This window comes from Panthera uncia, chromosome F2, assembly GCF_023721935.1.
Source record: "Panthera uncia isolate 11264 chromosome F2, Puncia_PCG_1.0, whole genome shotgun sequence".
In the NCBI taxonomy this organism is placed as follows: domain Eukaryota; kingdom Metazoa; phylum Chordata; class Mammalia; order Carnivora; family Felidae; genus Panthera; species Panthera uncia.
The window spans coordinates 15,242,633-15,267,137 of record NC_064812.1 but is presented as its reverse complement, the minus strand read 5'-3'; the positions used below and the strand labels follow the sequence as shown (position 1 = coordinate 15,267,137).

Genomic DNA, 24,505 nt, shown 5'->3' with positions numbered 1-24,505 from the left:
GAAGGCGTGCACGCTCTTGCCCGTTCCTTTTCCACTAGTTACCCCCAGAATAAGCTATTACTGAATTAATACCTGTTTAGGTCTACAATATATTTATGCACACTTTGAAAGGCTAAATAAAATCTGGTCACAATTTCTATGTGGTTTTCACGAAACTCTTCATCTAAATCCTGCAGCTCTGGCTTAGCTTCCAGCTTGCTTTCCCATAACTCTGGACCCTAAGAAGAAAAACACATTCATGTGAAACGTCAATAAAAGCATACTTGTCGGTAACATTTTCTAAACGGTCTTTTAAAAATGTGTTCCTATGCTTGAAAAAGGGGATCAGAAATTGAAAGAGGAGCAACAGAAAGTAACAGAGAGAACAGACGCCTAGATACGGAATCCCCTTGAAAGAAACAAAGTTGGATTGTAACCGTGATCGGCAAGCTTTTAAGTGTGGGGACCTTCACTGTAAAATACGTTTCACCAAAGTTATCTTTTTAAAAGTGTGATTATGTTATGTTAGGGCTTCCCCACAACACCTTTATATTATTTTCAAATTAGCTGACGGTAAATGTGGTATAAAAGCTTTCCTCTTTAACTCTTTCTCCATAATTACTTAGCCTCTCAGGGTCCCACGCTTCCCAGAGAAAGCATGCTTTTGTAGGAAAGATAGTGTTGAAAATGCTATGGAGGAAGGTTACCTTAAAATAGCTGAAATCAAAGATGATATCTCCATATTTCTGTAGATCGGCTCGGTCTTTAAACCTGAACACAGCAGGGATAAACTCCGAGAGCCTCAGAAGTTCAGCAATGATGGCATTACCGCAGGAAACAATCCTTAGGATTGCCTGGCCACACAGGTTGTTCTCAGCTAGGAAGTCCAACATCGTGCGGATGAGTGCCTGGCCGGGAGGAATGTTTCACTGGCTTCAGAGCTGAGGTCTGTAAATCATTAGATGAAACCAGGTCTGCTGACAGATTGGCTGCTCCATTAAAGGACCTGTATCCCAAAAGGAAAGTATAAAAAAAAAAAAAAAAATCTCCATTTTTAAAGGGGGCATATGTAACACATGCATAATATTTATTCTTCTCCCAAACTCACTTAAAAAAAAAAAAGTTAAAACAAGTAATGAGTTCCGACATGAGGGAAGAGCCTTTATTGTCCACTCCTCCCGGTGTTCCATGTGGATGGACTTTGCTAAGTGAACACTCTTGGCCTGTTTTCAATCCTTTATTCACTTCTCCCCGTGAGAAAGGACCTGATGCAGCTGGGAGGAGCCAGTGAGCATCGCGGTTCCAACGGGCCTTATGTTGGGCACTGATTATTAAATTGTCCTTACGGGAGTTGTTTTACCTCTGGAAAAGATAACTGTGTCTCAAATCCACTCGAATTAGGTGAGGGAGCCACCTTGAAAAAAGTGTTTCTCATACGGAAAACATCGGAGGCCCTTGTTATCAAGGGTAAGACATACCTGAGAAATACTCCTGAGGGACGCTAAAGTAGAGACAAATGTTTCATACTGAGCGGTGGAAAAGTTTTGATTAGCAAGGTATCTCGGAATGATGTAATTAAAACGTATGAAAGTAAGTTCCGTACTTACCCACAATTCAGAGTAAAGTTGCAACAAGGACGTACTAACTCAAGGGACACACAAAGAATGTGCTGAAAGTTGATCTCACCAAATTGTGATTTTGATAATACATATCTTATACTTCATAGTTGACTTTCATAGCATGATCTTAGAAAAAGGTAATTTTTGCAACAAAAAAAAGATGTTTCAAGGCAGCATTCATTTTCCCAAAGGCCTCTTCCAACTCTTTTTTCAAATCATTATCTTTGAAAGTGTTAATTTTGTCATCATCTTCGCTGTATTGCTCTCCTCTACTTGTTAATTTAGCTAGGTCATCGTTGGGTCAGCTTCATGCAGGCCTGAATTATTTTTCAACTTCGTGAAGGCCTGTGTACTTCCTAACATTTGCACTGGCACTGTGTCCTATCGACACGACATTAGCATTAAGAAGAGTGACCACCAAAAATAAGAATTCAGCCCAAGAGACTCTTTAGCACATGAATATCTGCAAGGGAACTCATCTTACAAGTGATCATTACAATTTTTATATCCATGCCAATTTTTACGTTCATATGTAATCTTCTGGCTGCAGGGACTCAAAAAGTAAACAGTAAAATAGTGAGGACTTCACTGTACGCGAAACCAGAATGTGGGAAGACTTTGGACAGGAGAGGGCTTCCTCTGCAGCCCCAGCAAAACATTCCCCAACCCTTGTCACATATTTTCAAAGTTCACTCGCGCTGAGCTACCTTGTGTAGTTATCTTTTGTGTAACCCTTAAAGGTTTTCTTTTTTCCTCTTATAACTCTCTTCTTATTGATTCAGTATTTACAAATGTCTTCATTTCCTAGGATGCTGTTGACTCTCCAACAATAATTCCCTCCCTCCTTTCCCTTTTTTCCTATAGAGGACAGAACAGGTGGATCCTTATTTTCTCATTGACCCCGAATCTAGGCTACACATGTGACTCAGTTTCGACCAAATAGACGTAAGAGGTAGACTACGGCAGATCTGATAGGAAATGTTTTTTCCCTCCTGCAATAAGGAGAGAAGCACTTGAAATTTCTCTCTTTCCTCTATCCCTCTTCTTCTTGTCTTTGAATGTGGCCCAATGAACATGTCTTGTCTGAAGTTTCAATAGCCACCTTGAGACCATGAGGTGATGAGCCTAAGAGAAAAAAGGCCCCAAACCTGCAGATTGTGCTTTGGAAGGAAAGAAAGGCTCTAAATTCTTGTTGAGGTGACTGACTCATTGATTCAACTGTAGCACGACCTATCTCTGTAATCCTTGTAAAATGAACTGTTTTTATGCTTTATTTACTGCTAGTTGGCTTTGGGATTATTTGTAGGTGGAAGCATCCCTAATGCTACAGATTCATTCATTCAGTAAATAGGCATCTAGTGCCTACTATGTGCCAAGCACTGTTTTAGGACCTGAGGCTGCTTCAGTGAACAAAACTAAGTTCCTGCTCTCTCTCATAAAGCCTGCATACTATTGGGAGTGGGGAAGAGACAATAAACAAATAAATACATTAGGTATCAGCCTGTGATCATTGCTGGGAAGGAAAAAGCATGATAAAGAGACGGAGTGTGTGCTGTTTTAGTTTGTGAAAGCCTCTCTGATAAGATATTTGAGCAGGGACCAGAAGGAAGTGAGGCAGCAAGCAGTAAGGGTATCCGGGTGTTGTCAGAAGCCCCTAAGACAGTCCCCGATGCCCTCCTTCCCCTTATTCATGCCCTGTGGAGGCCCCTCTCCTTGAGTGTGGCTTCCTATCTCTTAAAGAACAGAATATGGTAGATGTAAAAGATATCACTTCTGAGATTAGATTGCAAAAAACCTCTGACTTCTGGTGGGGGCGCGTTCCCTAGCTTGTTTGCTCTGGGAGAAAGCAACCTGTCATGTTGTAAGAGAGCCCTGTGATGAGGGAGTGAGAGGCCTCCCAACAACCACCTGAATGAGCTTGAAAAGGGACTCCCCCCCCACAAACCGAGCTGAGCCTTCAGACGACAGCATCTATTCACAGCTAGGCTGCAACCTCCCAAGAGCCCCTCAGCCGAACGCACCCAGCTAAGCCACACCAACTGATTCCTGACCACAGAAACTGTAAGACAATAAACGTCTTTTGTCTTAGCCACTAGGTGTTGGGGTAGTTTGTTATTTTACAGTAAGTGATGATCTGGGAGAAGGGCATGCCAGGCAGGATTTACAAGTAAATGCAGAGGCCCCAGGTCAGCAATGCACTAGATGTGTTCCAGGAACAGCAAAGTGGCTGATGTGGCTGGTGCAGAGTGAGCACAGGATAGAAGCACAGATCAGAGGAAGTGGATGGGGTTGCTCCAACAGCAGGGACTGCTAAGAAGCCATTACAGTTGTCTAGAACTCTCTCCAACGAGGGTATCCTTTAATATACATTAAGGCATAAATTATTAACAAGCCCTTTCATTTTCTCATGATGTTTACTTGTGAAGGCACGTTGATCTCTAATAGGCTGAATTTCAGATAATTTCATTCCACCTCTTTTTTCTTTAATTTTTTTTAACGTTTATTTATTTTTGAGACAGAGAGAGACAGAACATGAATGGGGGAGGGTCAGAGAGAGGGAGACACAGAATCCGAAACAGGCTCCAGGCTCTGAGCTGTCAGCACAGAGCCCGACGCGGGGCTCGAACTCACGGACCACGAGATCATGACCTGAGCCAAAGTCGGCCACTCAACCGACTGAGCCACCCAGGCGCCCCACATTCCACCTCTTTTAAAGTAAACTCTACCCTTAGCGTGGGGCTCCAACTCACCCCAAGATCAACAGTCACATGCTCTACTGACTGAGCCAGCCAGGCGGCCCAATTTCACTCCATTTTTTTTGCACTGAATGGGTGTGGCTGGGAAAATGAGACAAAAAAAGGGGGGAAAAAAAGGGAAAGGGGGGGGGGGGGGGAGAAAGAAAAAGTCACTGAAGTCCTCTGAAGACCACCAAACTAACCCAGAAGGATCTAAGGTCTAAGGACACCAGGTCTAAGCAGGAAGAAACTCCAGACACAACTGCAAGGTGGACAAGCTATGTTTCACTGCTGTAACTGCAACCAGATTCTGGATACCAACACAGGCCAGACAATGGGACCATGGAGAAAACATCTTTAAAGCAAAACACCATTACCTGCCTTCTTCCCTTCCCTCCCCAAGCAAAAAAAAAAAAAAAAAAAAAAGGATGAACAGATACACTCAGCACCTGCATGCACATGGTCAGGTTAGCTTAGGCCTGGGATAATGACATGTCAAGACTTTTGTGTATCTACTTCTTATTGTAATCCTTAAATCCTTACACTGCTGGCAACATTCAAGATATTATTTGGTTACATTATTTGGTAAATACCCCAAGGTTGGCTGAAAAACTTGCCCTAAAGAACAGAATCTAAGAACCAACATTAAAGATGCCTAATCATGTTGCAGTGATTTCAGAATTATGTGGCTTTATAGAAGGTGCTAAGACGTGGTTGAGATTTTTAAAAAATCACTCTAGAATGAGGTGCAAATGAACACTGCAGAAAAACCCATATTGAATCTTCTAGTCAGTGGTTCTTTTGCTGCTAGAGATGAAGAAAATTCATAAAGACCAGTTTTTCTCAATATAAGCTGCATTACTATTTGGCATGAAATGAAACCAGAGATCCCACTCAATTGCCTACTTTTCTTTTAGAAAGCACCCAAAAAGTAGCTGTAACTTTATTTTTAAGAATTTAGTGTAGGGGGGGAGGTTGGGGGGAGAGGGGAAAATAGGTGATGGGCACTGAGGAGGGCACTTGTTGGGATGAGCACAGGGTGTTATATGTAAGTCAATTTGACAATAAATTATATTAAAAAATAAAATTAAAAAATTATTTGAAATTTACATCATGTTTAGCTTTATGCAAAAGTAACCATCCTGAAACTACTAGTAATGGTAAATATGTGTGTATATTTGGTAAATTTGTGTGTATAAACACATGAAGGATTGAAAGTGAGTGTTTAGAATGAATAATATGTACTAGATATACTCATAAATGACATTTTTTTAAATGTTAAAAAAATAGAATTTAGTATGGAACTGTGCTTTACAGTTGGGAAAGTAATCCTAGACAATAGACAACATGTTTCAAGAATGCAGCATGGCATCATTATACCAATTACCGAGTAAGTACAGAACTGAATTCTGAAGGAAATAAAATTGTCCGGGGACAAACCGCTGTTTGCCCTACTCAGAGGACAAAAGAACATAGGTCTATTTTTATCCTTTCATAAGATCTCAGTTCCATAAAAAAGGAAGCATTGGTCTCCACCTATCCATTATCAGAAACAAAATATAATGGTTGTTGACCAAGATAAAAGTGACCGACAAATCTCTTCCAGAAGAGTTCTAAAATGAGTCTGATCACTCTAGTCCCATTCATAAATCCTGGAAGGGACAGGAGAAAGAGAAACGGGAGGTGCTCCTGGTCGTGGGCCAGTAAGACCTCTCCGTTCCTTCCCCTGACTCCATCACCTATGTTGGAGTAAGCTCCGCGCACTTGGAATCGGGACACCCGGCTCCTACCGGCTCTGTGACTTATGTTTTCGACCGTGCGACCATAAACCAGTCAGGACCCTTGGAACTGTTTTGAGAAATGCAGAGAACTTTGGCACCGGCATGACACAGGTGAGGGAATTAAGGTGCAGAAAGCAAGAATGACTTGCTCCAACTCGCAGCCCACGGCATTACCAGAATTCAAACCCGGGTCCATCAGACTCGACGAGACTTCGCGAACCACTCAATTTTCTCGAGGGCAAACGGAGGGATAACACTGTCTACCCAGCACGGCTCCTGGAAACTTGGAAGGTACAGATGCGGGCCAAGCAGTTGAACATCACTTCCTAAAGCGCCCAGGCGGCGTGGAAAAATCTGTCCACCTAAGTGGAGATGAAGAGCCTGGACTGCGGCCCCGCCCCAGGAGGCCCCTCAGTCCTCCAAGCCGGGCTCCGCATCGAGACCGCACCGCACGCCGCAGACGCCCCTTCGGCCAGCGCGGCCCGGCCAGGGGCTGGGGAGGGGCCGGGGGACCGAATCGAGGGCGCGTCCCGCCCCAACTCACCTGTCACCCGGGCCACGCCAGGGCGCACGTGCAGGGCCGGCGATCGCGGACTGGGTTGGCACCTGGGTCCCCACGCCGCCCTCTCCGCACGCGTCCCCGTCTAGACGCAGCCCTCGATCGCCAGCCTGCGGGACCCCCGCTTCCGCCTCTGGCTCCCCTGGCGGTCACATGATCAGAGGGGCGGAGAGCAGGGCGGGGCGTCATGTGACCGTTCGCCGGCGCCGGCTGATGACGCGAGAGCCCGCGCTCGCGGTTTCAGCGACTAGAGAAGGGAGTTGAGGAAGGAGTTGGGGTCCGGGTGGGGGCAGTCCGGGTGCAGCCGGAGAGAGCTGGGTCGGACATCCAGGTAAGGCAGAAGCGAGGGGTGGCGATGGCGAGGGTGGCGGGAGGTGTCGCCTCCCTCTCGGGCCCTCCGCGGGTGCCCTGAGCTGGGGTCCGTCCACCTGGGATACGGTCCTGGCTCTGCACGTTAAGCAGTGAGGCTTGGGCAGGCTGCCCCCCTTCCCGAGACGCCATCTCTCCGTCCTTCTGCCCTGGTAGGGAACTGATCACGAATTCTTGGTGCAGATTAATCCAGTTGGGGCTGTCTTTAGAAGCAAGGCCTCGGGCAGGTCGTTTAAATAAGCTCTTGTGTCCGTTTCCTTTTCTCTCCTATAAATGGTTGTGAGGATTAGGATAATGAGAGTGAAGCGCCGGAGCACCCGTTTATGGGGAAATGGTGGTTGCTGTTATTGTTGTCAGTCTCAGTTCTTTATTGATCGCCGGTTTTGTGAGAGGAGCTGTTTTACATGCTGTAGAACGTGTCAGAGTTCTAGTTTAAGCTGCTCCCAGAGTGAGGGAGTGGTAGCCACGTGAACGAATAGTTGTGATGAGTTTTATAATCGTGTGTGTGTGTGTGTGTGTGTGTGTGTGTGTGTGATGGAGAAAGAGAGGGAGGGATAGTGGTAGCATGGCGGGGGTGGGGCAGGCAATTGCTTGTATGGATAGGAGAAGGCTTCATGAAGAAAGAAGTATCCTTGCATCTTGTAAAGGGAGATACAGCTCTGGCTGGACTCCTACAGGTCCCCATGGACTTAAAGGTCAATATAGTGTCTGTAAATTGTTTGCTTTGTGCTTACCACTGTGCTGTACAGAAAGATGAGAGAGGGAAACAGTATTTAAAATTTTTTTTTTAATTTTTTTAATTTTTGAGAGACACAGAGAGCCCCCGGGGCGGGGTGGGGGGGGGTGGTGGGGAGGGGCAGAGAAAGAGGGAGACACAGAATCCCAAGAAGGCTAGGCTCCAAGCTGTTGGCACAGAGGCCGATGCGGGGCCCAAACCCACAAGCTGAGCGATCATGACCTGAGTTGAAGTCCAACACTTAATTGACTGAAACACACAGGGGCCCTCCGGGGAAACTTTTTTTTTTTAGTATAATTTATTGTCAAATTGGTTTCATACAACAGCCAGTGCTCATCCCAACAAGTGCCCTCCTCAATGCCCCCCAACCACTTTCTCCTCTCCCCCACCCCCCCATCAACCCTCAGTTTGTTCTCTGTATTTAAGAGTCTCTTATGGTTTGTCTCCCTCCCTCTCTGTTTGTAACTATTTTTCCCCCTTCCCTCCCCCATGGTCTTCTGTTAAGTTTCTCAAGATCCACATATGAGTGAAAACATATGATACTTGTCTTTCTCTGATTGACATTTCGCTTAGCGTAATACCTTCCAGTTCCATCCACGTTGCTGCAAATGGCATGATTTCATTCTTTCTCATTGCCAAGTAGTATTCCATTGTATATATAAACCACATCTTCTTTATCCATTCCTCAGTTGGTGGACATTTAGGCTCCTTCCATAATTTGGCTATTGTTGAAAGTGCTCCTATAAACATTGGAGTACATGTGCTCCTATGCATCAGCACTCCTGTATCCCTTGGGTCAATTCCCAGCAGTGCTATTGCTGGGTCATAGGGTAGTTCTATTTTTAATTTTTTGAGGAACCTCCACACTGTTTTCCAGAGTGGCTGCACCAGTTTGCATTCCCACCAACGGTGCAAGAGGGTTCCCTTTTCTCCACATCCTCTCCAGTATCTATAGTCTCCTGATGTGTTCATTTTAGCCACTCTGACCGGCGTGAGCTGGTGTCTCAGTGTGGCTTTGATTTGTATTTCCCTGATGATGAGTGATGTTGAGCATCTTTTCATGTGTCTGTTGGCCATCTGGATGTCATCTTTGGAAAAGCGTCTATTCATGTCTTTTGCCCATTTCTTCACTGTATTATTTGTTTCTTGGGTGTGGAGTTTGGTGAGTTCTTTATAGATTTTGGATACTAACCCTTTATCCAATATGTCATTTGCAAATATCTTTTCCCATTCTGTTGGTTGCCTTTTAGTTTTGTTGATTGGGGAAACAGTATTTTTTAACAAATATTTATTTTGGGAGAGCACAGGTGGGGGACGGGCAGAGAGAGAGGAGGAGAGAGGATCTGAAGCAGGCTCTGCACTGACAGGCCGACAGCACAGAGCCGGATGTGGAGCTTGAACTCCCCAACTGTGAGATCCTGACCTGAGCCAGAGTCCCAACGCTCTACCGACTGAGCCACCCAGGTGCCCTGGAAACAGTATTTTTAAGTTAGCTAATAACTAGTCCTGCCTGAAGCGAATCTTAGACCTGCTGAATGTTTTTGTCTTTCTCCTTCCCCCATTCATGTGTTGAAATACTGATGCCCGTGTGGTGGTATTAGGAAGTGGGGCCTTTGAGAGGTGCTTAGGTCTTGAGGGTAGAGCCCTCATGAATGGGATTAGTGCCTTTGGTAAAAGAGGTTCTTCAAGCTCCCTTGCACCTTCGACCTGTGAAGAGGAAGACTGAGAAGGCCTGGGGGCTATGAACCAGGAAGAGGGCCTTCAGAATGCAACCCAGCTGGCACCTTGATCTTGGACTTGCCAGCCTCCGGAACTGAGAGATAAATTGCTGTGGTTTATAAGCCACCCAGTCTGGTGTCTTATTACAGCAGCCCGAATGGCCTAAGACAAGGTCTGTTAGGGGAGGCAAAATAACATGCTTGGAAAGAACTCAAGAAACCTCGTTTTAAACTTCCTTGGTAACCATACGTTCAGGGAACAAAGAGATTATTCTTACTGGGGAAGACTCCCAAGTGGAGGTTGGTTTAAACCTGGGTTTCTCAACCACTGCGTGATTGACATTTTGGTCCTGATGATTCTTTGGGGTCTCGCAGGTGGAGGCGGGTTGCCGTCCTGTGAGTTAATGTGCTTAGCTGTACATAGTGGTAGAAGTAGGGAAAAGTGCATCTACGCCATCTGTCCTCTCCATCCATTCTCTTTGCTTCTCAGTCTGAATCTTTTCCCTGGAAATACTCCAGCATTACAGAAGGAAGTTTTCCCCAGCTCTGTGCAAGTGTAAAGTTTCGTTCACGTAATGTGAATTTTGCACGCACATCATAAGGATAGTTACCATGTGCTAGATACTTCCCATTTATCCTGGATTATATTATTCCCTGTATACACTGTGTGTTTTTGTCAGCTCCCGCTGCTATTGAAAAATAGCATAGACTGGTGGCTTAAACGATAGAAATTCATTTCTCACAGTTTTGGAGACTAGAAGCTGGAGATTGGGGCGCTGGCATGGTTGGATACTGGTAAGGACCCTCCTAGTTCACAGTAGGCCACCTTCTTGTTATATCCTTACAAGGTGAAGAGAGAGAGAGAGAGAACTCTGGTGTCTCCTCTTCTTCTAATAAGGACACTGATCCCTTCCTGAGGGCTCTACCCTCAGGATGTCTAAACCTAATTACCTCCCAAAGGCCTCATCTCAAAATACCATCACCATGGGGGTTAGGCTCTCAACATACAAGTTTGGCGGGGGTCGAGATGCAGTTATTTCAGTGTTCTCCTTACTTGTTTGATTCTAAGAATTATCTGGGGTTATTCATAAAAATACTGGTTTCCTAGAGTATCCACTAGGGACTCTGATTTAGTAGGTCTGAGAGAGTACCTGTATATAAATCTATATTTCTTTTTAAATTTTTTTGTTTATTTATTTTTGAGAGAGAGAGAAAGACAGAGTGTGAGTGGGGGAGGGGCAGAGAGAGAGGGAGACACAGAATCCAAAGCAGGCTCCAGGCTCTGAGCTGTCAGCACAGAGCCCGACATGGGGCTGGAACTCATGAACCACGAGATCATGACCTGAGCTGGAGTCGGATGCTCAACTGACTGAACCACCCAGGTGCCCCAAATCTATGTTTTTGAGAACCATGTCAACTGATTCTTAAGATCAGACAAGTTTTAGAAAACTACAACATTTGATTTCAATAATGCTGTGAGATAGATAGATAATTTCCTTCAGACTGAAGATAGAGAAGGTAAGCAACTAAACCAGGGTTGTGAAGTTTTAAGTAGCATGGATGGGACAGAATTTTCAGGCATCTCTGCCCATTGTCCATTCTTGTAAGCACTATTCTGTACTGTCGCTTCCAGTGTTATAATGATGAAGTTGATGGTAATATTTGCTTCCGCTTTTAAAGATTTATCTGGTGGGCATTATTTTCAGTGTTTTGTTATACACCTTAACTCATTCAGTTCTCACAGGAATCCTTGAGCTAGGCCCTGGATGATTCCTATTTTAGGAGGGGGAAAAATGAAACACTGAGAGGTTAAGTAATTCGCCTGAAGTCATTCAGTTACTCAAATGGCAGAATCCGGCTCTTAACTGAGGTAGGTCTGGTTCTAGAGGCTACATGCTTGACCACTACTCCATATGGCCGCCATATTTTGCTCTAGAATGTAGAAAAATTCTGCTTTTACTGACAGAGTCTGGGATCTTACCAAGTCTATAAATCTGTTAGAACCAGAGGACTGTCAGGAATTTATACGGTATCTATATATATACATTTTTAAATTTATATTTAGTATATTATGGTTTTCAGAATTCAATATGCATATATGTCAGATAAGTTAACAACTACAGATTTTGGAGTTCTCTGTATTAACCTATTTTACTTTTACTACTATCAGTTTTTAGAAAAATGCATCAGATGAATAGTCTACTTTGTCTAACCCCTTTATGTTTTAGGTTTCATAAAACTATGCTGTTGTTGAATTCTTCAGAGAACCAAGGAATGTTTTAAAAGAGGGTATTCTCCCTCCTTTGAAAAACGAAGACCCTTTCCCCTTGTACTGAGTGTATCTGTGTTTGGTGGCCCAGATGACAGCACAGTGCTTTAGTGTCCCCTCCAGGGATGGAGAATGTTCGTAATAGTGTGGCACTTGTGGGATATTAGATACATTCATATGGATGTTTATAGCAGTTTTATTTTCTTATGCAGTTATTATTCTGACCCCTAAATCTTATTTTATTGTGTTTGAAAACTTAGGCAATAATTTCAAGATGCCTGGACGTTCGAGTTCAAGTTCAGGCTCAACTGGTTTTATATCCTTCAGTGGTATAGAATCTGCTCTCTCCACTTTGAAAAACTTCCAATCCTGTATCAGCTCTGGAATGGACACAGCTTCTAGTGTTGCCTTGGATCTTGTGGAAACTCAGAGTAAGTAACAATTAAAACTTATCTCTTTTGTGTTTACTTTGAGATAACCTGGTGTGGAGGCATTCTAGGGATATGAGATACTGCTCACCTTTTGAGTGTTCTTGGGGCAATCACTTAATCCCTCTGGGCATCTGTTTTCTCATTGTGTTCTAAGTACCGCATGACAGTGTACTGAGAATTAAATGAGACTGACTTATTCATGTTTCTGCAAATAGTTCTATGCTAGAAGAAACTGCACTAGAAATTTACAGGTGAAAACAGGAAGGTTCCTGTCCTCAAAGATCATTCAATCTAAAGTATGTGACATTTGTGAACTGTAAGGGACGCAAATGCATTATAATAAAGTTATTTTGCAGGAGTTTAAGTCTTCGTGCTTGATAGACTAAGCTTATGCTAGGGGTACCAGCTAGGAAGGCCTCTACCAAAATAGGAGAGTTCAGCTTTGATGAACATTTTTCAATCAGAAGATTTAGAAAGATGTTATTTGCTTTCTTTGGATTAGGGTTGTTTTTATTTTATGTTATATACAGAGCAGGGGAGCAACAGATTTTTGTTTGTTTTCAATATCGCTAGTTTTTAGCGATTTGATTGTGATGTGCCTTTGCATGATTTTCTTTGTTTATTGTGTCTAGTGTTCTTGAAGCTTTATGGATTCGTGGGCTTATAGTTTTGATTAAATTAAGAAAAAATTTTGCCACCATCTCTTCAAATAGTTTTTGTGTCCCTCCCCTCCCTTCCCCTTCTGGAACTCTAATTACACGTGTATTGGACAGCTTGATAGTGTCCCGTAAGTCACTGAGGCTAGTTGATTCTTTTCAGGTCTTTTTCTGTCTGGCTTCAGCTCAAAGTGCCTGTTGCTGTGTCTTCAAGTTCATTGGTTTTGTCCTCTGCAGTGTCTACTCTTGTTAATTCTGCGCAGTGAATTTTAAATTTCAGATACCGGATTTTTCATCTCTGGACATAAAAAAGAATTAAATGGAATCTTATTTCTGTCTTCTATCTCTCTTCATTATGTTCATGTTTTTCTCTATATTCTTGAATATACTGAACATATTTATAATACCTGATTTAACATCCTTATCTGCTAATTCTGTCTTCTCTTGTCTATTGCTGCTTCTTCACGTGGACATTGTGAGCGCTATGTTGCTAAGTGTTTGGATTTTGTTGTCTTCCAGTAAAGAATTATGGCATTTGTTTTGGCAGGCATCAAAGTAATTTGTGGAGTAGGCTAATCCTTTCCAGGTTAACTAAACTTTGTCAGTGCAGGTCAAGTTGGTGTAGATTTATCTTAGGGCCAATTTTGCCTTGTTACAAAGCTTGGCCTTCCTGAGTCTCTGTTGATTGCCCGGAGGGTTCAGTGAGATAACTCCACTCCACTGGATGCAATTTGAAGCTCTTCCCATCCTGTGTGAATTCTGGGAATTGATCACTGTATAGCTCCCAGCACTTTTTTCTTAGTAGTTTAGGATTGAGGGGATCTCTGCAGATTCCTCGAGCGCTTTCTGTGCATAGCTCTCTCCCAGTGCTGTCTTGAAAACCCCTGTTGTCTTAGCCTCCCTGAACTCTAGTCTCTGTCTGTCCTTAGTCCTTGAAGATTTGCATTCCCTGCTTGGATTCCTCCTCTCTTGTGCAGGGAGGAGGGCAATTGCGTGACTTACCTAACTTGTTTTTCGCTTTCTGCAGGACTCAGTTCTGCCCTGCCTATTGCCCCCCTGTCTGAGAGCAGCTGTCAGTTTTTATTTCATCCAGCTCTCTAGTCGTTCACTGCAGGGGGGCCAACTCCACACCAGTTCATTCATGGCCAGCAGCAGAAATCACCCATAATTTTTAGTGGGTAGCCTTCTAAAGTTCTTAACCTTGACTTGAAGTCTAACTTGGATAAAAGTCATAATAAAATCTTCAGCCATGAGAGAGAAGAGCAGTTGACTATGTTGGAGAGCAGTGACTGGATTGGAACAAATTGAAGTACAGAAGAGCATGTGGGAAAGTCCATGAATTATCTTTGTAACAGAAATGCTCCCTTTCTTCGCCTCTAAGATTAGCACCCTTTCTGTTTCCCTTCTGGGTTGCCCAATTTCCTCACAAATTAGAATGAACTTTGTTAAAAGAGATGTTAGTGATCACTGAGGTACCATTTTCTCACTCCTCACTGCAATTCTCTTGTTGGTAAGGGGGATTCTTGTTCCCAAGAACTTGGAGGGAACTGATGTGTATTGTTTTGTTTCCTGTTGGTTGCATTTTCCTATACCAGGTGGTTGACCCTGTTCAACTTCTAGCTCATTTGAAGTGATCACCTTTCCCTGTGCTATGTTATAGGATGTGTATCTAGGCAATTGACTTTTACTGTTGCCATGTCTACTCCTTTTTTCTCCAAGTGTGTTGGTTATTCTGGGAATACTTTCTTTTTTTTTTTTTTAATTAAAAAAAATGTTTAAGTTTATTTATTTTGAGAGGGACAGAGAGAGAGGGAGACAGAGAATCCCAAGCAGACATCACTGTCGACGCAGAGCCCGACATGGGCCTTGAACCCCTGAAATCGTGAGACCATGACCTGAGCCGAAACCAAGAGTTGATGCTCAACTGACTGAGCCACCCAGGTGCCCCTGGGAATACTTTCTTTCTTACTTAGTTGGGAAATGAAATTTCTTACATTAGGAGATTTTTCAGGTAGCTGGGGCTTATTTTTCGGATTTTTAAATTTATTGTGTACTCTTCTGCTTTTTTTAGGCAGAAGTACTAACTTAATTTATCAAAAGTGTTGTTGTTAATATCATCTTTGAGCAGTTGAATTCTCATAAGCCCTTTAAGTTTAAATAAAATTGAGGAATGGCCCTGTTCTTTTTTTTTTTTTAAGTTTATTTATTTTGAGAGAGAATGAGAGAGTGCATGCACGTGCACTCAAGCTTGTGACCAGTGTGGGGAGGGACAGAGAGAAGAGAGGACCGTAGGCAGGCTCCGTGCTATCCGTGCAGAGCCACACGCTGGGCTCGATCTTAGGAACCACGAGATCATGACCTGAGCCGATATCAAGAGTCAGACACTCAACCGACTGAGCCACTCAGGTGCCCCTAGGAATGGCCCTTCGAAAACGTTAATGTACCTCAGGTTGTGTCCTCTCTCCTCTCTGCCAGGAAAGGAAGGGTTTGAAAAGAAGGAAAAAAGAGTTTTGTCAGAAACTCATACTGTTACAGGCAGTTGCTCTTAAAATGTGAGAATTAAATAGTTGGTCTCTGTACATATCTAAATTAATATTTTAAAAGTGCAAAATCAAAACTAATCAGTAGAGCAAGTCTTTGAAATTCCTTTATGTGCTTATGCTGCCTCTGTTAACGTCTTTGATGTCACCTGTCACATGAGAGGCCTGGGTTTGCAAGACTTGCTTTTCAGAGTTGATTTTTTTCCTCCTAAGTGATAGTTTTGCAGTTACCCACAGAGTAAGGGATGGCACTTAATTGTGACTGTGTGGACCACAGTCATACTGATCCATTTTTTTTTTTTTTACTTCAAATATATAATTCTTTAATTTTGAGTAAATAGATATTAAAATTCAGGGTTCTTTTTTTTCCAAAGGAGGGCATAATATAAAGCTGAATTTAAAGAAATGCATACTTGTAAATAAATTTTTGGACTGCTTTTACTGAATCCTAGGTGTTTTAAGTTGCTGTATGAGAAATTAAATAAGTTCTCTAAGATCTAAATAGAAAATAAACAATTTAGCAAGGCTTCATTAGATCTGCTTTTCTCCTGATTACTTTATAACATAATTGCACAAAGCAGATGTATGCAGTGAGCTTTTCTGTGGCATCTATTCTCATTAGGGTAGCTGACTCTTAATTTAAAAATCGGCAGTAGTCTACCTCCTTGGCTTTTCATGTGTTCCCAGGTAAGCTCCGCCCCCACTTAAAATGCAGTAACATGCCATATCCCGACATCCTGAAACCAGTTAATGTTTTCTCTTTGTCTCATGGTTGTTGTTTTTCGTATTTATATTGTATTTGCTGTGTTAATGTGTCTGATCTTCCCTTTGAACCTGGTCTCCTTGGGGCAGAGACCCCAGGGTGCTCATCAGACGTTTTCAGAGGTTGGGACTTAATTTGATGTTTGTCAGGTGTTGAGTGTGTATGAATTACATAATAAGTATCTTTGAAGACTGTTCTCCAAATACAGTTATTTGAATCCACTATGTAGAAAATTAAGTTGTTTTCAAAAATTAGAAATTGTGCGTTTTAATTTGTAAACCTAGTTTTTTAAGGCTTGGCATTTAATTTTTGTGTAAGAGCTAATTCAGTGCGTCAGAACCACTTAGAGAGCTTGTTAAAGCACAGATTGCCCAGCCCCACCATCAGAGTTTCAGTAGGTCTGGATGAGCCCGAGAATTTGCATTTCTAACAAGTTACCAGGTGATGCTGACGTTGACGCTGCTGGTCCATGGACCTTACTTTGAGAACTAGGTGTAATCATCATTTCCTAGTTGGCAGGAAACTTCCACCACTAGGTGGCACCAGAATACTTCTGATGAGGTAGCCTTTGGCCTTAACGATGGGTTTGTTGACCGCGGCGTTCAAGATTGTGCAAAAGGTAAAATCGCTGAATTGTTGGCATTTTGTAGCTTAGAGCCTGCGTTATTCCATCTATCTGAGAAAACAAACATGCTGCCTGTATCAGACCAGAGAAACTATAGGGCCATTAAGGTTACATTTTAAGATGAACTCTTCCAGGAAGGAGGAATAACCGCACATTTCCACTAGCTTCGTTTTCAATTACGCAGGCTATTCATTTGCCAGTGATAGATGTTGACCCTGTCATAAGACAGAAACATGCACTGCCGCTTTGTTATTTATTACTCCGAGTTATCAGATCTTGATTTTTGTTGTTGATTTCATTTCAAAACCACTCTTAAAAAGGTTTACGTGTTCCGTTCACAAAAATATGTCATTTTGTCCTTCTACTAGAGGGCCAGTCGTGTTTGGGCGGTTTTAGGAGGTTAAAAAGTGTGAAATGTGCTTTCCTTTCCCAACTGGCTTCCTCAGTCAGAAAGTTGAGCAGTTTCCTTTCTGAGCTGGGGAGAGGAAGGTTCGAGCAGTTTGCCTCACCTCACCTCTTGTTGCTGTGTATTCCCACCACATAAACTTCCAACCATCCCAACACCTCCAGGTTTTCTTTCCTCCACTGGCTGTAACGACTTGAAGGTTTGCATGGTTTCTCCGCACGACGGAATGTGTGGAAACCACTGCTTCTGTGCTCTCCTGTTTGCTAAGCTCTCCTGTTTACAATGGGATGTCACTTTCTGAAATAGTAAATGAGTCATATTTTAGTTTTTGAAACAGAATATGTATAGTATCTGAATACCGCCTGGGTTCTTCTAGACTCTTAATAATCTTTCCGTTGATTCTAGTTATTTATATTTGGAGCAAAGGCATGAGTTAGGTTTCGGTGACCTAATAGGGTATGAAAATGACTAATGCAGAAAAAACGGAGTTGGAATCACTTGATCAGATTTAAAAATTAGACTAGCACTTTATCATGTTATCTTTGATCGTTGGAAAGAATTAAGACTAGTTTCATGTTAGGCAAAGATGACAACTCCAGACAGAAGAACAGACTTCAGGATCGACTTTGAAACAGCAGTTTCCTTTTTAGAAAATAAAATTTTGTCTGGTGGTAAGCAGAAAGGAGCTTTTATTAGGTTGGTGATTAACGGTTGAAACCAATTTGATCATTTTAGAGATTGGTATCATTCAGGCCTATTTCTCCTTTGGTCTGTACTTTGAAACTGAGGTTATATGTTCTTGTGCATAAGTGTGAAGCATTATCTGTATATTACAGCACCGTCCAATAAAAATACAGTGTGAGCCACATGTGTAATTTAAGCTTTTCTATTATCCTCATCATAAAAGGTAAGAGGAGAAATGAATTTTAGTAATATTTAATCCCATGTGTATAAAATATTATTTCAATTTGTAATTAATATAAAAGTGGAGTTACTTTTACATTTTTTTGGTACCAAGTTCAAAATCCTTCAGTCCATCTCCATCTGGACCAGCCACATTTCATATGCTGCTTAATAGCCACACGTGGCAGGTGGCTACGATGGTGGACAGCAGCGGTTATATAAGTTATTTCATTTTTCAGTGGCTATCAGAGGACGGCAAGAATGTGTAAGGGTAGTTACATCAACTAGTTTTGCAGCTTTTTAGCAGTTTTGGCGACTATTCAAATCAAACCAGTTGGCAAGATGAGACCATACTATTTACTGATGTGCGTGTGTGTGTGTGTGTGTGTGTGTGTGTGTGTGTGTGTGTAGTTGTTACTCCTCTACCACTGGTGGGATTGTCATTTTAAGTTTTTCCCCAAATTGTTTAGCCAGCTTAAAATTACTTCTGGGGATCTTATTAATATTTGGTTCCGTTTGAAATGTCATATGCTGATTTGACTCCACACCTACAGTACTTTGATATTTTGTAGCTAATGTGGTAAATAGTTTCTTAGGATATTGGGCAACCCAGAAGGCTCCAGCCTCTTAACTTCTGCAGCCAGAATACTCTAGTCGCTGTAAATAATTAGGCCAGTCAGCAGTTGACCTTGGAAATGCTAATTTGTTTGTCCCTGGGTGCTGCAAAAGCAGGCTTTCCTTTTCCCTCCCAGGATGGGAGTTCAAACCTTGTTTGGGGAAGTTCTAAGGCACTTGGGGCCAGCTCCTCACACACCTGCTTTGTGCTCATTTTTGCATTGGGACCGAGTTAAAAGAGGAGTATTTCTTGCAGGAATTTCTTTGAAGGCCTCGTGGAGTTATGTTTTAATGGACTTTGAGAGCAAGTTTATTTACCTTTGGATCTGCCCTTCTTCCTAGCACCATTCGCCGTAGTGATGGTTGATTATAAGGATTTCATCACTATTTCATTATATTTCTTAAATTTATTGAAAAAGGACATGGAAGCCATCTTTTATCCCTTCGATTTAGTATTTAATCAGTGCTGTTGTAGCGTCAGATCCAGAAGAAGGTAGCTAAAAAAAGAAAGTAGAAAGAAATGTTAGTTGGAAAAGTTACACCCACTGAGAAGTTATAGGCAGTATTTGGTAGATAGAGGAGAGAGAAAATGTATGAAATCCAGAGTTTCTGTCTCTAAACTGGTGGTGGCAGCAGTGGTGGCTTTTACTTTAAGACAAAGATGTAGGTTTCCTTTTCTTTGGGGCAGTGCTCAGGCGAAGTAATTTTCCCTCTTTACTGTACAATACTGGTTCAGAACATTTGTTTGAGCTTACTTTTCACTCTTCCTAGATAATTGTTAGCACTTTATGTTGATCGGTCACCAATTGTTTATTGGCCTGTGCCCTCAAGAAGCTAATAATTGAGTTAGCGGATAAGACAAGTACGTCTGAAGATAAAGGAAAACTTCATAGTAGTAAATGTCTGTTCTAAATGAGATTATGAGTCTTTCTGTCCTCTTCATGACTTTTTACGTTCTGACCTAGCAGCCTGATTTTATATCCAGTAGGCACACGTGTTTTCAGACTGTGCATATTGGGCAATTTAACAATAGTGAACACAGTGCTTTTTGTGTGGCAGCCATGCTCTAAATGCCTCATAGGTATTCGTTTAATCTTCACAGCCGTGCTCTCGGGTAGGTAGGTAACATAGTCACTTTAACATAGGAGTACACTGAGCCTTGAGGTTGAGGAAGGACTGGGTACCATTCTCTCACAATAACCTATTTCAGATTGGAAATAACACATTTTACTTATTTACTCTTTGCATATTCTCAATCTGTTGTCCTTGTAAGTGTCACTTTCCCCTTCTCAATTGCAGCAAGCTTTGAGATAAGTCCCCTTATCTAGTCAAGTATTGCTTATGCCTGTGCTTATTATAGAGCCAGCCCGTTTGCTGGGCTCTATCACCATTGTACCTGAAGATGAGAGCTTCTCATTAAAACAGTTTGGAGAGTCCATTCTGTGCCAGTTTTTGACTTAGAAGGTTCCCTTGCTGAACTTACAAAAAAAAGTTTTCCCTAGGACTATATTTATAAATCTCAGTTACCATGTTGTAGATCATCCTTGTTTGATCGTGTCTCTAGCCATGACCAAAGCATCTGGCATTTACTCTCTGCAAATAGTAGCTATTAATTTCTATGCCCGTTTTAAACCAGAGAGCATAGTGTACAAGAATGTTCATGATGTCACCGGCTACACCCCTCTGTACACCCTGTCAGAGAGACTGGATTTAGTTCTACCAGGGTGTGCTGTCAGGCCTCCTTGCCTGTGTTCACATGACTTCCTCTCCCTAGAATGCTCTCTCTCCCTATTGACTGATTGAAGGGCACCCATTCTCTTTCAAGGCCAAGCTTAAGTATTATCTTTTTTTCTACAGATAATTCTTCTCCCACCTAGACCATACTGAGTTTCCTCTGAGTTGGCCATGCCTTCATCCATCACAGCAATAGAGTACTTCTTTGCACTTAATTGTTTATAAAATCTATATTCCTACCACTAGATACAGGAGTCTGAAAAAGTCAGTTAATAACATCCTGTTTCCCAACCGGGTTTTGGCTTTCTGTCTGTGTTGCAGCTGTCCAGTTCTGCTGTAAATAATCTATAAAGGCTATACTTGACTGACCCCCGGTCTAGACCAAAGTCTTCCTGTTCATACATATACATACACACATATACATGGCAAAGAATGGGTTGAATATAATGTGTAAAGTCTATGCTGACCCCTGGTCTAGACAAAAGTCCTTCTGTGATAGTCTCTATTCATATATGTATATAAGGTGAAGAATGGGTTAAATTTTGCACAATCAAAACACAAAGTGATATCTGAAAAGGGATTGTGGAGAGGATGGCAGAAATGTTCTTACAAATAAATTTTTTTCCCTGTCTAACTCATTAAATTACTGGTAGAAAATAACTTCTGATTTCACATAAGAGTATAATGTGAGCTTTAAGAGCTTCTATATCAAGCTTCTGTATCATGTGAAAAATCCTACCTGTGAAGGTTTTCTAGTCATGTGCTTAATTATATTTTAATTTTCTCCTTTCCAAGAGCCATTTATGTTTTTTAAAGTTAGTTCCATGGGGCGCCTGGGTGGCTCAGTCGGTTAAACGTCCAACTTCGGCTCAGGTCACAATCTCGCGGTCCGTGAGTTCGAGCCCCGCGTCAGGCTCTGGGCTGATGGCTCAGAGCCTGGAGCCTACTTCTGATTCTGTGTCTCCCTCTCTCTCTCTGCCCCTCCCCCATTCATGCTCTGTCTCTCTCTGTCTCAAAAATAAATAAACGTTAAAAAAAATAAAAATAAAAAAAATAAAGTTCCACAAATTATTTACTGAGTACCTAAGTGACAAACACTATGCTAGAAATATAGAGATAGGAAGATACCCTCAACAACTTTCTAGATCTTGCTACAGATTCTTTCTTAATAATCCCATGAAAATGAAGTAGACATTTGATAGAGGAGAGGGGCGAAGCTCAGAGGGGTTGAGTGATGTGTCTGAATCACAAAGTTTCGTTTGACTGGATGGTACTTACATCCAAGATAGCTTCTGCTCCGTGTATGCGCGCGTGTGCTTATGCGTGCGCGCACACACGCGCACACACACACTCATTCTTGTGTATGTCATCATGTCCTCTGCCAGTCCTAATTGCCTTTGTATCTATAGGTATTAGGTCTGGTGCCATGAATAAAGAATCCCTCATTGTGGGATACAGTTTTGCTGTAATGAAATTTATTTCAATTTTAGTATATGTGCTGCCGAAGCGAGCACATGAAATTTATTTCAGCAACTTACAGTTTATCACCTTAATTCACCTTCATGGCATTTTACTCATGCTAACCTAGTTTTCTTTTTAATCCCTCCCAATCACTCTTCTAATCTCCATTAGCTCCATTATTCTTTTGTTTGGTGACTTTTTAAAAGTAACCGCTTTATTGAGATATAATTCACATACTTTATCATTCAAGTATGTAAAATGTCTAATTTAGTTGTGTCTAATATATTCACAGATACTTTATTTACTCAATTTTAGAACATTTTCATCACCTCCAAAAAAGAAATCCTGTCCCCTTTACCTGGCGGTGCCTTTCTATCCCTCCCCCTTCTCATCAGCCCTAAGGAGCCACTAATCTGCTCTCTTCCTCCATAGATTTACCCATTCTGGACATTGGATGTAAATGTAATCACATAACATGTGGCCTTTGTGACTGACTTTGGTCGCTTAACATGATGTTTTCAAGGTTCATCTGTGTTATAGCGTGTACTTAACTACTTCATTCCTTTTTATGACCAAATAATATTCTACTGTATGGTTAAAACACATTTTACATATACATTCATCAGTTGATGAACATTGGGTTATTATTATTAATATTATTAAGAAATATCCTATTATTAGGATATTATTAAGAAATGCTGCTGTGAACATTTGTGTGTGAGTTGGTATCTCCTTGTGGGTTTGATTTGCATTTCCCTGATGATTAGTGATGTGAAATATCTTTTCATGAACTTACTGGTGACTTGTGTATCTTCTTTGGAGAACTGTCTATTCAGATCCTGTGCTCATTTTCAAACTGAGTCATTTCTGTTTATATTTTTGAGTTGTAAGTGTTCTTTATATATTCTGTGTATGAGTTTATTAACAGATCTATGATTTGCAAATTTTTTCTCCATTCTTTGGGTTTTTAAATTTTCATGATAGTGTTCATTGAAGCGAAGTTTTTAATTTTTTTTTTTAATTTTTAAATATTTACTTATTTTTGAGAGAGAGAGTGAGAGAGAGAGAGAGAGAGAGAGAGCGAGCAGGGGAGGGCCAGAGAGAGGGAGACACAGAATCCGAAGCAAGCTCCAGGCCCTGAGCTGTCAGCACAGAGCCCGATGTGGGGCTCGAACTCACGAACCGCGAGATCATGACCCAAGCCGAAGTCGGACGCTTAACCGACTGAGCCACCCAGGCGCCCCCCGAAGTTTTTAATTTTGATGAAGTCCGATGATCTCCTTTTTCTTTGGTTGCTGTGCTTTTGGTATCAAACCTAAGGACCCATTTCTCAATCTGCCGCCTTGCGAATTTATCCCTGTTTTCTTTTCTAAGAGTTTTATAGTTTTAGCCCTTACAGTTAGATCCATTTCGAGTTCATCTGTAGTTTGAATTAAGAGTCTAGTTTCAGTCTTCTGCATGTGGCTATTCAGTTGTCCCAGCACCATTCTTTCCCCTGCTGAGGGATCTTGGTACCTTGCTGCACATCAGCAGACCATAGACACACAAGAGTTTATTTTTGGATTCTCAGTTCTGTTCCATGGATGGAATTCTGTTTGCTTATCTTTATGCCAATACCACCCTTTCTTAGCTGTTGCTTTGTAGGAAGTTTTGAAATCAGGAAGTATAGTCCTCAAATTTTGTTCTTCTTTTTAAAGATTGTTTGGGATATTTGGAGTCTCTTGTACCTCTGTATGAATTTTAGGATCAGTGCATCAGTTTTTTTCTACAAAGAAGCCAGCTGGGATTCTAATAGGGTGGCATGGAATTGTAGATCAATTTGAGGAGTTATTACCATCTTAAAAATATTAAGTCTTTTGATACATGACCATGGGATTTTTTTCCACATTTATTTAGATCTTTAATCTCTTTCAGCGGTGTTTTCAGAGTATGTCTTACACTTCTTTTGCTAATTTATTTCAAAACATTTCACTTTTTTTTATTCTATTGTAAATGTAATTTTCTTAATTACTTCTCAGATTGTTTATTGCAGTTAAATACACTTGATTTTTATGTTGATCTTCTGTCTTGCAATCTTGCTGAACTCGTTTAGTAGTTCTAACAATTTTTTTTAGTGTATACGTTAGGATTTCCTATATACAAGATCATGTCATCTGCGGATAGACATAGTTTTATTTCTTTCCAATTCGTTTGCCTTTTATTTATTTTTCTTGCCTAATTTCCCTGGCTAGAACCTGCAGTATGATGTTAAATAGAAGTGGCAAGAATGGACATCCTTATCTTGTTCCCGATCTTAAGGCAGAAGCATCCAATCTTTTCATCAAGCATAATGTTTGCAAGAGAACTGCCTTCCTCCTGCAGTGTCCTTCCCGCACCCTCTACTGAGAAAGCTTAGTATAATGCTCACTGCAAGGAGAAATACTTACAGCAGTTTCATCCATTATCACGGAGTGTGTATTAAAAAGCGAATTTTGAGCCGGAAGCCAATGCAATGATTAAGTGGCACAGCACACACATGAGCCAGTTGGAAGAAAGCTTTCAAGGTGCTGTGAAAGAAGCCATGTTTCCGGAAACAATGGGGGGCGCCCTGGGGTTAGTAGTTCATT

At 41.7% G+C, this 24,505-nt stretch overlaps 2 protein-coding genes across 5 annotated transcripts in view; one reads left to right on the top strand and one right to left on the bottom strand.

The window, feature by feature from the left end:
• WASHC5 (WASH complex subunit 5) overlaps positions 1–6,826 on the bottom strand; it is a 63,375-nt gene extending 56,549 nt beyond the window's left edge. For all 3 annotated transcript variants that reach the window (XM_049633487.1, XM_049633488.1, XM_049633489.1), the window contains exons 1-3: positions 6,659–6,826; positions 687–985; positions 73–218 (exon numbers count right to left, since the gene is read on the bottom strand). In XM_049633487.1, the coding sequence (XP_049489444.1) occupies positions 73–218; positions 687–872 (332 nt within the window). In that variant the 5' untranslated portion in view covers positions 873–985; positions 6,659–6,826. The remainder of the gene's footprint in view (positions 1–72; positions 219–686; positions 986–6,658) is intronic.
• A 58-nt stretch (positions 6,827–6,884) lies between these two features.
• The window catches only part of NSMCE2 (NSE2 (MMS21) homolog, SMC5-SMC6 complex SUMO ligase), a 216,565-nt gene continuing 198,944 nt past the window's right edge, over positions 6,885–24,505 (top strand). Inside the window, exons 1-2 of one of the 2 annotated variants that reach the window (XM_049633493.1) lie at positions 6,885–7,004; positions 12,026–12,196. In XM_049633493.1, coding sequence (XP_049489450.1) covers positions 12,040–12,196 — 157 coding nt within the window. In that variant the 5' untranslated portion in view covers positions 6,885–7,004; positions 12,026–12,039. The remainder of the gene's footprint in view (positions 7,005–12,025; positions 12,197–24,505) is intronic. The other variant, XM_049633495.1, reaches the window with a different exon arrangement.